General features: G+C 45.8%; 6 protein-coding genes across 6 annotated transcripts; 4 read left to right on the forward strand and 2 right to left on the reverse strand.

Moving 5' to 3' along the window:
• Positions 1-1968: 1968 nt before the first annotated feature.
• On the reverse strand, positions 1969-4200 carry ASPWEDRAFT_739319 (uncharacterized protein; the record flags this gene model as incomplete). The annotated part of the gene is made up of 6 exons (XM_040839409.1): positions 3947-4200; positions 3522-3842; positions 3380-3477; positions 3186-3345; positions 2718-3132; positions 1969-2584 (listed from the first exon to the last, which is right to left on the reverse strand). Exons 1-6 carry the CDS (start codon positions 4065-4067, stop codon positions 1969-1971), a joined length of 1731 nt encoding a protein of 576 aa, XP_040688307.1. The 5' UTR covers positions 4068-4200.
• Positions 4201-5158: 958 nt separating this feature from the next.
• ASPWEDRAFT_473559 (glycerophosphodiester phosphodiesterase family protein) lies at positions 5159-6970 on the forward strand. Its single transcript, XM_040836950.1, has 2 exons — positions 5159-5351; positions 5427-6970. Exon 2 carries the CDS (start codon positions 5521-5523, stop codon positions 6940-6942), a length of 1422 nt encoding a protein of 473 aa, XP_040688308.1. The 5' UTR covers positions 5159-5351; positions 5427-5520; the 3' UTR covers positions 6943-6970.
• A 1394-nt stretch (positions 6971-8364) lies between these two features.
• On the forward strand, positions 8365-9316 carry ASPWEDRAFT_473572 (uncharacterized protein). The gene is made up of 4 exons (XM_040836951.1): positions 8365-8541; positions 8593-8678; positions 8752-9084; positions 9138-9316. Exons 1-3 carry the CDS (start codon positions 8417-8419, stop codon positions 9015-9017), a joined length of 477 nt encoding a protein of 158 aa, XP_040688309.1. The 5' UTR covers positions 8365-8416; the 3' UTR covers positions 9018-9084; positions 9138-9316.
• Positions 9138-9415, forward strand: ASPWEDRAFT_39715 (uncharacterized protein). The gene has a single exon (XM_040835164.1). The coding sequence runs from the start codon at positions 9143-9145 to the stop codon at positions 9320-9322; it is 180 nt and encodes a 59-aa protein (XP_040688310.1). The 5' UTR covers positions 9138-9142; the 3' UTR covers positions 9323-9415.
• A 202-nt stretch (positions 9416-9617) lies between these two features.
• ASPWEDRAFT_50966 (sugar porter family MFS transporter) lies at positions 9618-11211 on the reverse strand (the record flags this gene model as incomplete). Its single annotated transcript, XM_040837525.1, has 2 exons — positions 9618-11037; positions 11096-11211. 2 exons carry the CDS (start codon positions 11209-11211, stop codon positions 9618-9620), a joined length of 1536 nt encoding a protein of 511 aa, XP_040688311.1.
• Positions 11212-12859: 1648 nt separating this feature from the next.
• On the forward strand, positions 12860-13811 carry ASPWEDRAFT_39716 (uncharacterized protein). The gene has a single exon (XM_040835165.1). It carries the CDS (start codon positions 12898-12900, stop codon positions 13729-13731), a length of 834 nt encoding a protein of 277 aa, XP_040688312.1. The 5' UTR covers positions 12860-12897; the 3' UTR covers positions 13732-13811.
• Positions 13812-14197: the final 386 nt, after the last annotated feature.

Consider the following 14197-nt stretch of genomic DNA (forward strand, 5'->3'; position numbering starts at 1 on the left):
ATGAATTTAATAAAGTTTGAGTCGATGCCCCCTTAATAATACCAGAAAAGCTCATTTATCCTCTTTACTAAGATCTATTCTTAGGCCCACTCCCCCAGTTCGAGGCAAGATCTCCGCACCGCCACAATCAGGCCTCCCATGTTGATCCGGCCTGATCGACAATTAGGGGCTTAATTAAAAGCTTAGGGAACGGCAAGTGGGGTGCCAGCAGTGGGCCATAACTATGACCTATATAGGTAAAATAAGTCGCCATGAGGGACTAGTCATGAGTTATGACGAGCTACAATATTTATTTTCAATGGGAAAAATATTAGTGGACTTGCTTACTAATACTAATATTCATCCAAGAAGAGGCTTCTTCGCTAACTATCAGGGCAGGGCACTCTCTTCACCATAGCCTAAGTTAACATGTCAGATGGAGCAAGCTTAGGTAAGAACTAAGGCAAGTGACTGAAGCTAGAGGTGATTGTATCGACCTAACGTCTATACTTGGTTAGCTCTGTACATTGAATTGAATCGGAATGCGGCGGAATGAGTGTTGGGGGCCAAAACATTAACCAATTAAATCCCCAACGTGATGAACATTGTACATAGTCTATCCCATTGCTTACATCTACCCAAAGCAGCTTTCCAAGAGTCCACTCGATGAATTTTAACTGTTATAATATGTCTGTTGACGTTGTACAAACTCTACTATTCTTCGCCGAATATTTTGGTCTCATCAATGACACACACTGGCAGGAGAGTCATGAATTCGTTAGGTTTAGATAGAAATGGTACCATTTACTCAATTTTTTCCACCTTCTATCTGGTTGAGATCGAGGCCTTTTTAAATACATGGATTTGTAGGTGACGGAAGTGGTTGTGGCGATGAGAAACGAAAAGTGATTCTGGATACCTAGGTACAGTACTGAACCGATATGTTCGCGAGTCATCATTCCCATCATTACCTCCATCATACTTGGGTTGTCATGAAGTGTATATTAAAGACGCGGCACCGTTTTGAATAGTGATAAACTCAGGGAAAAGTTCATCATTGTTGTGCAGACACAATGATAGCTACTGCAATGGTGAATTTTTACAAACTTCCAAGCAGCGCTTTAGTGTTATCGCGACTGTGTTTCAATTCAAGTCCGTTACTACTGTAGCTTTTCCTGCACCATTAACTTAAATTCTCACTTCTCGGTTCCCTGATCTACTTCTGGCATTCCTTTACTACCTTTATCAATATCATGAACCGACAAAGCTGGATATATCTATAGGCTAATATTATAGACTCACAGCTCATAGGATCATCTATATGGTTCCTGGAACCTTACACTGGAGTCTATTAACAAAACCGTAGGTTGGTATCTGTGCCCAAAGCAGTTCGCAAAATGTTTTTTCTTTTAACACTGCCGGGCTTAATCATGCCTCGACCAGCGGACATTTATAGTCGACACATTGAAGATGATATAATTCCTAATTTGTTAAATATCTAAAGTTCACTGCTACATCTACCACCTTGGGCACTTCCCAACACTTCTTGAGTGTAGCAACCATGTAGCGGCAATGAGCACTTGCCGATATTCGCAATACAGCTGAATTAGAACTCAGCCAGTAACTTTCACTGAGACATGAGCTGAAGAGGTAGTATACAGAAAGCGGGCCGACTTTTGAGAATACTGAATGATGACCTAATCTGTAGACAATCAATTACCATAGAGATATCACCGGGGCTGGGGCACTTAATCCAAGAATTTGCCGCTTTAAACACGTTCCATCGCTTGGATGACTTTGGCACTGTCAACCCGGTGCTGAGCCCACCCAGAGCCGAGTTGCGATATTTTCTGACGATTCTTCTCCCTGAAACTCGTTCGTTACGCTACTGAGCCTACCGAAAGCTGTTAAGCCTATCATTTCTTTTGTGTGGTTCCCCTCGTCGTTCAACTAGTTATTTTTGAGGCTCTGTGCGTTTTCACTGTGAACCTAGCTCTTCACCTTTTGTCCACTAGTATGCCCATGAACACGGTTCGCAAACCTGTTCTGCAACAAGGTAAGAGTGTTGGCTTCCTCATGCAATGCGTTGAGCAGTTGGTCGTGTACTATAGGCTCCGGGCCGTCCGGTTGGTTTTTGTGGAAGATGGCATATTTATAGCTTTGCTTTCCCCGGCTTACTTGCATATTGACATCTCTGGCTTGTTTTCTCTCATCCCAGTCAATTCGAAACTCATACTTATATCCTGGATCTGAGCCGCCCTCAGCGCCACGTGCTGGAGAGCTATGACTCGCATCGTCTGCGCCAATAGTATATAATTTCCGGTCCCTCCTGGGGAGCAACAGTTGCTTGTTGCTGCTGCCATTGAAGCCGTGCAGTAATTCATTTTCAGCGCTACCGACACAAAGGGTCTTTAATCCAGCCCCAAATTCCCCAGACACTTCGTTGATTGCAGGGCTCAACAAATGTAGCGCAGTTCCAATAGGGTTATCGTATTGGAGAGTAATCTCCTTGACGTCGTCCTTGTCGGAAATCCGTATATTGAAGTCGGCTCCCTTGAGATGATTCTTTCCCCCTTTGAACTTTGCCCACGTATGAGTCACAGCACTGGGTACTGTCGGTATTGTCTTTCGTACCCTTATCGGGCTGATGCTTCTTCACATTGCCTGTTGGGTGATGATTATTGACTGGATCATTTCCAACATAGGCATAGAGGTTGGGGCCATCAATAGTGCCCTACGGATCGGCAGAAATCCAACGTGCCATCCAAGGCGCATAATACCGCAAGCCGCAATGATAAAGCCCGTTTTCTTTGTCGCGCTCGTAAGAAGCGAAGCGATATTTCCGCGGCGCTCCCTTGCACCGATACTGGCAGGTGCTGACGCTAAAAGGTCTGTACTCTTCATAGGAAATAGGTACCGCAGAATCGTTGTGCTCTAAATGTGCACCTGCTTGATATCGGACAAGGAAGCCAGAGCCATGTCCTTCTTCAAGGGTGGCAAATGCCTTCCCACCCAGGGCTGCATCGGCCACGGTCGTGGTAGTTATCTGGCTCGTGATGCTTGTACCAGATCCATTGTAGGTGGTGAAGACGTCATGAATGGGCAAATATCGAGTTTCCTTTTGTTTTCCTGTCGGTGCTGTGCCACCAACACCTGCGCTTCCTTCTGTCTTGCGAACTCGACTTCCTCCGGCATTGTAAACATACCAAGTCGTTTCTGCCATTGCATCACCGCACCCGTTGCGTGGAAAATGAGTGCAGGTGGTCTGCGTAGTTCCAATCCAGTGAGGAATATCCAGGGATCTTTGTCATACACCCATGCTCTCCGTCCTCCCCTGTGTATTCGTGCCTTCGCTCTGCGCCGCCACTCGATGTCCTCGTAAGCCAGTTATTGGTCTCACCTGGGGTAAATGCAGCTTCGCTATTCGTTTTAGTACTGTCTTGTCCAGCCAGAGAAAGTGTCCCCTGGGACGTGTCGTAGATGAAGGATATTTCCCGCCTTGACATAAGTATAGAACTCCTCGTAGTAGATTATCTGCCTACCGTCTCCTTTTGTATTACTGGCTTTTACGGCGTTGAATTCCGGTAGCTTGAGTTGTTTTGAGCTCCCATGTGCCACGTTGACTTGCTCCGGGCCAGATGCCTTAACAAGCTGACCAAGGAAGTCATACCAGAAGCGACCCACTGGTGGTGCAACTTCATTGAGAAAGAAGATGGTCTGTTGCACCAGGTCAACAGTGCATACTATCTTACCCATGCAATTGTAGGTGTGCGACAGATCTTGCAAGACCTCTTGATTGGCTATCTGCACAGTTTGAGTTGCAATTTTCCGTCGAGTTATCCTATGTATGGCTATTCTGGGGTCTATTTTCAAATGTCACGCTCTTTGATTAATTATTAGGTTCATATTCAATATTAAATACAGATAAGTCACTGTTTTTCTATGCAGGGCAAATGATCGGACTGACTTAGATCCGCCAGCATCATTATATTCTCATCATATAATGCCCACTTCTGCTCGCATCTCAACCGCCTGACCCATGGCATTAAGGACGGTTCTGGTGCTGTGTATCTGCTCTTCGAGGTCATCTGTCTCGCTGCAGGTCGACCAGTCGATCAACTGCTTGTATTCCCTAGCGTAGTGGGTGACGAACAGTGTGCAGTTGCCTTTAAAGTCAAAGCGGTTGTTTCTGCGTAGCCCCGATTGATCATAGCACCTCCACAACTGGCCATTTAGATTTAGGCTGGGCGCTGTGACCAGCCTCTCCATAGATCCTTCTTATTGGTAGCACCTCTCGTTCGTCGGGTCTTGCCTTGACCCAAACATCTGTTGGTCGTCGAAGTTCGTCATATTCCATACGCTGGCGAATTCCTCGATCCGACCAGTATAAGAGCGGAGCCCCTGATCCATGTTGTTTGTGTGAAGTGGGTTTCCCAGCATGTCTTTCACACTGCTTGTCTGGAGAATTGGTTTTCGGGGAATCAGAACCGGTGTCCGATCTACCAGAGTGTATTTATTGAGGCGGAGGTATAAACTCACCCAGAGTAATAATCCAATAACTATATCGGGTATTAATATGTTAGAATGTAGATTAGAGTGATGACGTGATTTGATCTAAATTGTTGTTATTAGCTATTTTAGTATATTAACTGAGCTTATTCAGATCAACTGTGAGTCATTGGTGCCAACAAAGATGTCTCGAACTCGAAGACCTGTCTATTAACAGCACACTCGTCTCTAATCAAGGAATGCAGTCAATCTCGTCCAAAAAATGGTTCGACTTCGATCTAGATGACACACTGCATGAATTCCGCAAAGCGCCAGCTCATGCGTCGTCTTCTGACTTCACTGCCATCCATAAAAGAACCCAAACATCACAATTGATGATCTAAAAAGATCCTATCGCAATACCCTCCACTCTATAACAGTATCTGCTTTTTCCGACGGTCGAACTTCAACAGAATATCGCTCTGAGCGGTTTACGCTGCTCCTCCAAGCACACGGCCTCAAATGTCTTGAAGGAGCAAATCGACGTTCTCCTTGAGATATATCAGCGCAGCCTTAAAGAAGGACTCACTCTCAAGCCAGGCGTGATGAGTTTATTTCAGTGACTCAAGAGTCTGAATAAAAATATTCTCGTGGTTACTGAAGGACCGCAAGATTCGCAGGAATGGACGGTGGATCAGCTCGGTCTGCGACAATATATTGATATCCTGGTTACCACGAATGAGATCGGCAGGTCGAAGGTCGAAAGACTGTTCGAGATTTTTCTGGATACATATCAAATTCAAGCTCGAGAAATTGTCTACATTGGAGATAATGCGGTGCAGGACGTGCTTCCCGCACGGGGAGGCAGGGATTGATGCTATTCGGTACGATGAAAATGGAGATTATGAGGACAGCACGTGTCTGAGATCTTTTACTGATTTCCAGAATTTATTCTGCAGATATGGTTGAGTTTATTATAGATCGCGGTTGAATGTGGAGTTCCATCTGCACATCTCAATTTCCCACTTCCGTCGCCAAGCGCGTGCCAGAACGATGCAAATCCATTCGCGGTTAAAACAAACAGCCAAGAACAATGTTGATATTGGCTTGGCGACGTGCAGTGTAGTATCGATTGTCAATTTAACTCAATGGCATTGTCTGAGCGATTTTCCAAAATGTAAGATTATAAATAAGTCTTTTCCCCCAAGTAAACAATGGTCTTTCAAATCAAACCAACCTAAGATGTTTTTCCCTCTTCTCCTCGCCGGCGTGGCAGCCGCTGTCCCCATCCAACATGGCAATGTCAGCACCAGCACCATCACCAACATTCAAGTCGGGCCTCGTCCATATTTCCTCGTCGATAAGATGGACCCCAGCCCCCTGAAAACAAAATTGCAATCCTGCGCTGAGAAACCAATTACCTCGTCTCCCGCGTTTGCCATCTCTCACCGTGGAGGACCCCTGCAATTTCCCGAACACAGTCGTGAAGGAATGCTCGCTGCAGCTCGAATGGGGGCGGGAATCATCGAATGTGATGTGTCCTTCACATCTGACGAGGAGCTAGTCTGTCGGCACTCGCAGTGCGATCTGCACACGACTACGAATATCCTCACTATCCCTTCTCTGGCGAAGAAATGCACGACCCCTTTCACGCCCGCGAAAGATGGTAAATCAGCCACAGCGAAATGCTGCACTTCCGACATCACACTGAGCGAATTCAAATCGCTCTGCGCGAAAATGGACTCCTCCAACGCCTCTGCGACCACACCGCAGGAATACCAGGGCGGAACGCCTGATTGGCGGACAGATGAATATGCCACCTGCGCGACCCCAATGGAGCATAATGAGTATATATCTCTCATTGATTCCTTGGGACTGCAGTTCTCTCCGGAATTGAAGGCGCCCCAGGTTGCAATGCCGTTCCACGGGAACTATACACAGCAGATCTATGCGCAGCAGATGATTAATGATTACAAGAACCGTGGAATTGACCCATCGCGCGTCTGGCCGCAGTCCTTCCAAGAAGACGATATCTTTTACTGGATTGACCATGAGCCCGCGTTTGGAAAGCAGGCCATCTATCTCGATGAGCGGGTCGATTCGCCTGAGAACTATACCAAGGCTGTGCAGAGCTTTCCTGATCTCGCGAAGCGCGGAGTGAAGATTATGGCTCCCCCGATCTGGGCGCTGCTTAACGCCACCAGCGAGGGTGAGATCGTTCCCTCTCAATATGCGGTTGAGGCGAAGAAGGCAGGCCTGGACATCATCACCTGGTCGCTGGAACGGTTTGCGCCCCTGAAACAGGCTGCGGCGCAGAAGGACTATTATATCCAGTCTATTGCAAGCGCTATTAAGGGCGATGGCGATATGTATCGCATTGTGGATGCGTTGGCGAAGAAGGTTGGCGTGAGAGGCATGTTTTCGGATTGGCCTGCTACTGTTACTTATTATGCGGCTTGTATGGGTTATCAATAGATAGATAGACAGACAGACAGATAGATAGATAGAGCGTTTATCATAATTCATGTTGTTAATAAGTTGAAGGCATGACAGATAGACTCTCTCCGTTGACCAATAGCACATTCCCGTTTAGACACGCACCGGCCCGACTGGCCAGGAATAGAATCACCCCGGACATGTATTCTTCATCGCCGAATCGTTTAGCAGGGAACATGATTTTCGAGGGCGGGCCTCGTGATACTAGCGGTGCTGATAATTCAGATGGAAATACTGCCGCAATTAGTAAATCATCATCATGAAGCAAAGGATACAAGTGCGGCCCTCCAGGTGCCAGCGAGTTAGCCTACCTATATAAGCCGAAAGATTGATACCGATCAAGGGCGGAGTCTTGGCATATTCGAATGGATACTAGTCGTTGCCGGTTAGTTACGGCGGACTATAACGAGTTTCGTGCCCATACTTTACCAAAATTTCATTTAACCACCATCCGAATATTAAATACACATACATGTAGTCTATTAAATAACCCCCTAAAAACTACCTTTATATAGTATTCTATTAATATTATAAGCGAATATAGTGTAAAAAATATATACAAATATTTTTAAAAAATTAATATAAGGGGGCTATTTGTAGAGTGTAGTTTAAAAATATGACTGTAGGTATACGGTGTAGATATATATATTCTGAGGTAAAAGTAATATTTCATATTTATATTCTTTTTTCATAAAAAAGACTATGTTTTTTCTAATTGAATAATAATGATAGAATAGTATACTTAAGAAAAATATATTTTTAATATTTTTTTCTTAATTCTTTTCTATTATTATTTATTATTTTATTTACCTATCGATTAATCTTAAAATTGATGATTGATACAGAGTAATTTTGCCATAATAACTGAAGGCGGTAAAGGGTGGGCGGTAAAGGGTCGAGATAAATCCTTTAAATTTTACTAGTATAGTAAAGGTGTTGATTATGTAATATAATATGTAAAGGTAGCTGATTGGCTAATATATAGAGAATTAAATATCATTATGTGGCAATATCTTAGAGCAGTCGAAATTATTGAAATTATTAGGTGTATGACATTTGGCACGGAACTCATTATCACCGACCATATTAGTGCTGATTGACTATACCAGGGAATGACAGGCGGTCACTGCTGCTTCCACCCCGCCGGCAATTCCTCCGGCAGTCAACGAGACCTACTGCGGGGTATACGGCTGGGTATGCCTTAGCTATGTATGCATTCATTGAACCTTGTGGAATAGATGACCAATCATGGACTGCTTCTCTTTGGTCATGGCAACTATGGCCATTGTGGTAGATTTTTAGTCGATGGCCACCAATGAGGTGGGCAACAATTCTCTTCCCTCTTGGTGCCACCCCAACGTATAACTTACATAGAACGGATCTGTGTGGGTCTCAAAACAGATAAAAAGTTGCCGCGGAACAAAATAAGCCGTCTTCCCTTTTCCGTTTCTCAATGAATCACAAATTCCGGGTTCTACAACTTCTCAACTCTGCCCCGTTCTGCACTCCATGGAAGAGAGGTATCCGTCTCGATCACGAAGGGCCGCCAAGGCCTGTACTTTTTGCCGGCAGAGAAAAGTGAGTGGATTGTAGGATTTACCTCGGGACACTATTCATCGTTTTGTTCAGTTGCGCTGTGACGAAAAGCTTACACGTTCCAATTGCGAGGGATATGGAAAAAACTGCATGTATTTGGCAGATCCCCCACGCCCCAGGTATGCTGTCGCTTGATTCTCTGCTCAACGAAAATGAGTGCATAATAGCCTAACTGGGCGAGGCCGTCCAAAGCCCGGGTCGCTCGTCTACTGGCGGAAAATGAACAGCTTCGCGAGCGACTCCGGCACAGCCTTGCTGACTCTTCGTCTGTACAGGATGTACACCATGTGCCTCATCAAGAGACACCGGTGCACGAACCGCCGAGCAGCGGAAAACACGGCAACTTCCAGTCGGTTGTGTCTGGTATCTTTATATCCGCCAATGGAGATTCCAGATATCATGGACTTACGAGTACTCTGTTTGACGATTCGCGGATCTGCAGGCAGGACCATGGTTAGTTCTCGGATGCCTTGGTGCTCGTGGAGCTTATCCGCAAATAGCTTATGGGGGAGGCTGCCTATCAACGTACGTATATCTACTAAATTGATGGTAAATTAACCAATCTGACAAGACGATAGGGTAGATGGAGACGTTAAACTTTCAGCAGAAGAAGTTCGACTTTGACGGGGTAGATCCGGAGCTGGGGATGCATCTGCTGTCACTGCATTGGAACCGGCAGCACCATGCTTTCCTAATCATCTATCATCTGGCTTTTATGCGAGACATGGCTAGTTACTTCCCACGGATGCGCGACCGGCTGTGAATGGTCCGTGGAAACTCTACATAGGAGTTTCAAGATGAAGGGATATTGCTTGTTGCTTCGTCCTTTGCACTAGCGAAAATATATCCTGGTATGCTAGGCTCTTGCAGGTGATGTTTACATCATGTCCCATGCGCTGGACTAGGACAATGTTTGATTCCCATGACGTAGCTTCATTGCTGGATATCATGATTTGTAATGGCCTTAATCATTCTAAAGATTGAAGGCAAGACTCAAAGACTTTCAGTAACTGACTCAACAGTAAGCTAACTACTGCTTAGATACAGAGTACTCTGCCTTAGACCTTCTCCTTCTGTTCCACACTCGCCTTCTCTTCTCCTCCTTCGTCATCTACTATCTCCCCCTGGGGTATGTTCCGAGCCATAGCCACAACATGCCACACGGAAGGGGCATCCCGGAAAACATGGTTCAACGCTTCCAGATTGCGGTTCATAGTCTCGGGATAGAAAAAGTACACCGTGACGGGGATGCTCGCAGAAATCGCAGCATACACAATGTAGTACTGATAACCCAGGGTATTTATCGCGATGGGGGATACCATGACGACGATGAAATTCCACAGCCACTTGTTCGCGGTCGAGACGGCTGACATGGCCACGCGCAGGCGCATGGGAGCCACCTCTGTGCAGTAGAGGAAGTTTGCGCCTGAAAATCCGATGGGATAGAAGAGATTGAACAGCCAAATGAAGACGACAGAGGTGATGGAGACCGACTGGTGTTCGGGGTCAAAACTCGTAGTGATGGCTAATACCACCATGCAGATGCTCATGCCGATTCCGCTGACGATGAAGACCTTCCGGCGTCCGACGCGGTCGATGGCGAAGAATGGAATGAAATTACAGGCGCACTTCCATGTCAAGGCGCTGGCGGCGAGGATCCGGGAGAGATCATTGCCCAGCTTGAGGTTCTCTTCAAAGATGGTCGATATATAGGTTGAGATCAGGTTGCCACCGCACATCTGCTGGAAGAATTGCGTCAGGATGCAGAGCGCAAATCGGTAGAGAAGGCGTTCCTCATCATTACCGAGCAACAGCTGCAGAAGCGAGAGACCGCCTGAGTGCGTAGAGAGCTCCAAGGATGATTCGATGCTCGCCATTTCCGCCTGCACCGTTTCATCGTCCACCGGGAGGCCCTTGTACGCTGCCAGACTGCGTGTGGCCTCTTCGGGTCGGCCGACCATGGCGAGCCATCGCGGCGACTCTGGTAGCAGGAAGACCGATCCAATCACAGCAAGTGGGAAGCAGAATGAGATGGCGAGTGGAACGCGCCACTGCGTGGACCCGGACGCCTTGCTGAACCCAAAATCGATCCAGTTGCACAGCACGAATCCCAAGGTCATGCAGATGCCATCGACGACGACATGCCGCCCGCGGTGCTTGGCTGAGCTGCACTCGGCCTGCCACACTGGGACCGTGGCGCTCAACTGCCCAATCCCGAGGCCGAGAATGACCCGGCCCAGGCTGAATTGAATGACACCATAAGAGGTGGTCTGTAACAGCTCCCCAATAACGGCGATGACGGCCGCCATAAAGATGGTCTTGCGCCGGCCAAGCCAGTCACCAAAATAGGTGCATGAGAGCGACCCCACCAGCGCCCCTAGCTGGAGAGCCGCGATGAGAGCACCCTTCCTCGTCGCGTTTCGTGCCTTGATTGCTCCTTCGGTGTTAATCGTATCGATCTCTGGAAATGTATGAACCCTGTAAACGGTCAATCCCAATCTTAATTCCATTTTATGCCTCGAGTGTGGGAAGGTACCATGACTGCAACGAAGCAAGCGGCGCTACTCCTGCTTGATTGTATCCGTAGGTGATAAATGCTGGTGCCACTGTGAGAATGACTTGCGCCAGATGAAGCGACCTTCCTCGTAGCATGATGATTAGATGGGAGTGTACTTGAGAGAAATCTAGATACTCTTGTTCAGAATGTCTTAGTGACAGTGATTTATACATTCCCAAACTCGGGTGGACATTGCGGGGCCCCGCATATTACGTCTTGGCTATAACAAGGTTCATAAACCACATGGAATCTCTCTATTAGAAAGAAACTCTATTAGCCAGGATATCTAAACGAAGAGGATGCGGATCTTCCGCGGAATATCAGGTCCCGCGGGCCTGAGATAGCGTATTTATCCCTGTATTTGGTTTGACTCCCCGGAAAATGATTTAAGCAACTTAGTGGTCTCATCAATGCATTGGCAACTACGGTAGGAGTACCTAGTATAACCACAGATGGGCTTTCCTTTTGGCCCCTCCCATTGAATCCGCGGCTTGGAACATCCCGTGGGTTAACACGAGCCCGGCATGAGTTGCATTGCATTAATGGCGTGTTCAAAACGCCCGGTCTTACTTTCATCTGTGTATAATTTGCCCACTTATCAATATCTAGTTGTGTTTATCCTGAGAACTAATATCGGAGTAGTGATGTGTTATGCAATGTGAATATTATGTGAGCTACTCAAGATACACGCATTGAAAATGAATCTGTAGTATTTCAATGGGGTTCTAGTATAACAAGAGAAAGAGAAAATACAGTGAATCGCGATAATCAGACATGGTGGTTGGGTTTGTGGGACAAACCAGCCAAACAGAACAAACAAAGCAAAGATCTGAGTCCGCCAGCCTAGCGCGGAGCGCGAGGTTGCCACAATACAAAATACATATAGCAGCATTTCCATCCTAATGCTCAACTAATGCTGGATTCGTATCATAGTTGGCTTGCTACTCTACATTCCGAGAAATATCCACCAGATCCCTCGTGTAGGCTTTCTGGCTGAGCGGCCAGCTCGACATTCACGACAGCAGAACTCTGGTGACTTTTACGATAGAAAAACGGCAAAAATCGATCAAATGGAAACATGTTTGGTCTGGTCCGGGGCAAAAACTGATTAGTTAAGGGTTACATGTATTCCAGTCTCTCTGCTGTTAGTATAAATACTCCATTCACTATATCATTTTCTAACAGATAGTAGCCGAGGATTAATCAGGTATCTCAAGACAGACTAAATTATGGTTCTGATCTGGACGATCGTCATCGAGTCATTGAGCTTTCTGCCCTTGAATAGGAAAACAAACTGTGCAACCCATGGAACCTTTAAGCTTCTCCACACCTACTTATTCTCGACATCTGCCATAGAGTCTCGGCCAAATATTCATCCGCATACTCATCTGCGCTAACAATGGATGACTGTAGAGATGTCTGTCTAGTTTGTACAAGGGAAATATAGATTTAGCCAATTGGTACACATACATCCATAAGCTGGATGTGCCCGTTCCAATTCTTATTACCCTCTGCTAGGCTGCCCCATTGATCTAGTAGGATTGATTGATGACCATTAATTACATCATACACAAAACACCACTCTTACCTCATCTTTACACCCAGAGCGTCCTTTCTTTCTATGACCCTATGACTCCATTAAAGGCCTAGATTATGTAGATCTAGCTATTGGTTATACTTTTATTGTGTATAAAAGGGTCAGGCTACTCTTCTGGAGAAAGCTATCATCGCCCAATGAACAATCTTTCTGGGAAAAGTGAAATTTTTGATAAATCAACATCATGATATTTCAACTGCAACAATCTATATCTGCTATTTATGTGCTGTTGTTAATCCTACCTTGGAATGCAAATGCTGCTTCTGATTGCACACAAGATGACATTTCCCGGCTATCTGTGTCTAATTGTGACTGTCGTGATCGGTTCACTACATGTCCAACTACCTGTCCAATTCCAAATGCCTGTGGAACAAGTTTCGGCAAATTGCGAACTTGTAACCAAGGCTGTTCAGAGTGCAATCATGATTGTGACGCATGCAATCTGTACTTTGGAGGCTTGTGTCGGTGCTTGAAGCAACAGGACTGTTTTCATGATAGCAATACTGGCTCCTGGACATTGCTACATGCCGAAGATTTGATCACCACACCACGCCTTCTACCAGGAATCTTGGAGTTAAATCAAGATAACGGAGGCTGGAAACTAGGTCAAATTGTGCAATTGAAAAGGCCTCACCATACCTTTGCCAATGGAGCCCTGGCAATGAACTCGGCCGCCGCAAGAACTCAGGAGCAGATTCACATACATGTGTGTGAGAATCAAGGCAGTGCCTTTCGTCAGTACATTGAACAGAAGCTGAAGCCGACCAACTTTCAAACTCTGCAAGATACAGGTTTCTCGGCCCCCTTTTTCAAAGCAAAAGTACTATGCCAGGCACAAAATTTACAAGGGTCAGCTGATTTTGAAATGGGAAAACTTATTTTTAACTATATGAGTAAGTTAAGTCAAAATTGCGATAAGTATCATTTGGGGGCCGGGCTTATCAATGATAAAAATGGTTTTACTTGGGGGTGTGTTACCCAAGGTGGGGGAGCAGAGGAACTTTTCTGTAAGAATTAATACTTTACTCCAGAAGGAAGAAGATCTTCAATAATTGCATGTCCTTATTGGCGGGATCTCTGTAGCTAGCTAATCCTCGCAATAAATGCTTTCTGTTTCTGAAGAATACTATCTAATTACCCTGCATTATGGGGACAGCTGAGAAATTTTCGGCATTTCTTGATATGTTTCTGAACCTAACTGTTTCTGGAAGAAAGGCTGGCTGAAAATGAAATGAGAGATCAATGAGATTTTTTAAGGGGGCGATTGGCTTATAGTCAACCAATAGAATTCAAGATCACGCCATTTGACAGAACGATGTCAGCGTTCCGCACCCTGACAGTAGTTCAATCCTGCGGTAGGCTCAGCCTCATCCTGCAGTAGGCTCAGCCTCAATTTCCCACAATCCTGATGTTTAGAGACCCTGGTTTCCCATACCGAGGCTTAGCTTCGTTCTGTAAGATTGAGAAGTAGCGTATATTTTTAG

Source organism: Aspergillus wentii (genome assembly GCF_001890725.1).
Source record: "Aspergillus wentii DTO 134E9 unplaced genomic scaffold ASPWEscaffold_4, whole genome shotgun sequence".
NCBI classification, from domain to species: Eukaryota; Fungi; Ascomycota; class Eurotiomycetes; order Eurotiales; family Aspergillaceae; genus Aspergillus; species Aspergillus wentii.

Coding starts and splice junctions, on each gene's coding strand:
- ASPWEDRAFT_473572 (XM_040836951.1), top strand. CDS start 8,417: ATGAATCACAAATTCCGGGTTCTACAACTTCTCAACTCTGCCCCGTTC. Junction 8,542..8,592: donor CTTTTTGCCGGCAGAGAAAA/GTGAGTGGATTG, acceptor CGTTTTGTTCAG/TTGCGCTGTGACGAAAAGCT. Junction 8,679..8,751: donor GCAGATCCCCCACGCCCCAG/GTATGCTGTCGC, acceptor GGCCGTCCAAAG/CCCGGGTCGCTCGTCTACTG.
- ASPWEDRAFT_39716 (XM_040835165.1), top strand. CDS start 12,898: ATGATATTTCAACTGCAACAATCTATATCTGCTATTTATGTGCTGTTG.
- ASPWEDRAFT_39715 (XM_040835164.1), top strand. CDS start 9,143: ATGGAGACGTTAAACTTTCAGCAGAAGAAGTTCGACTTTGACGGGGTA.
- ASPWEDRAFT_473559 (XM_040836950.1), top strand. CDS start 5,521: ATGCAAATCCATTCGCGGTTAAAACAAACAGCCAAGAACAATGTTGAT.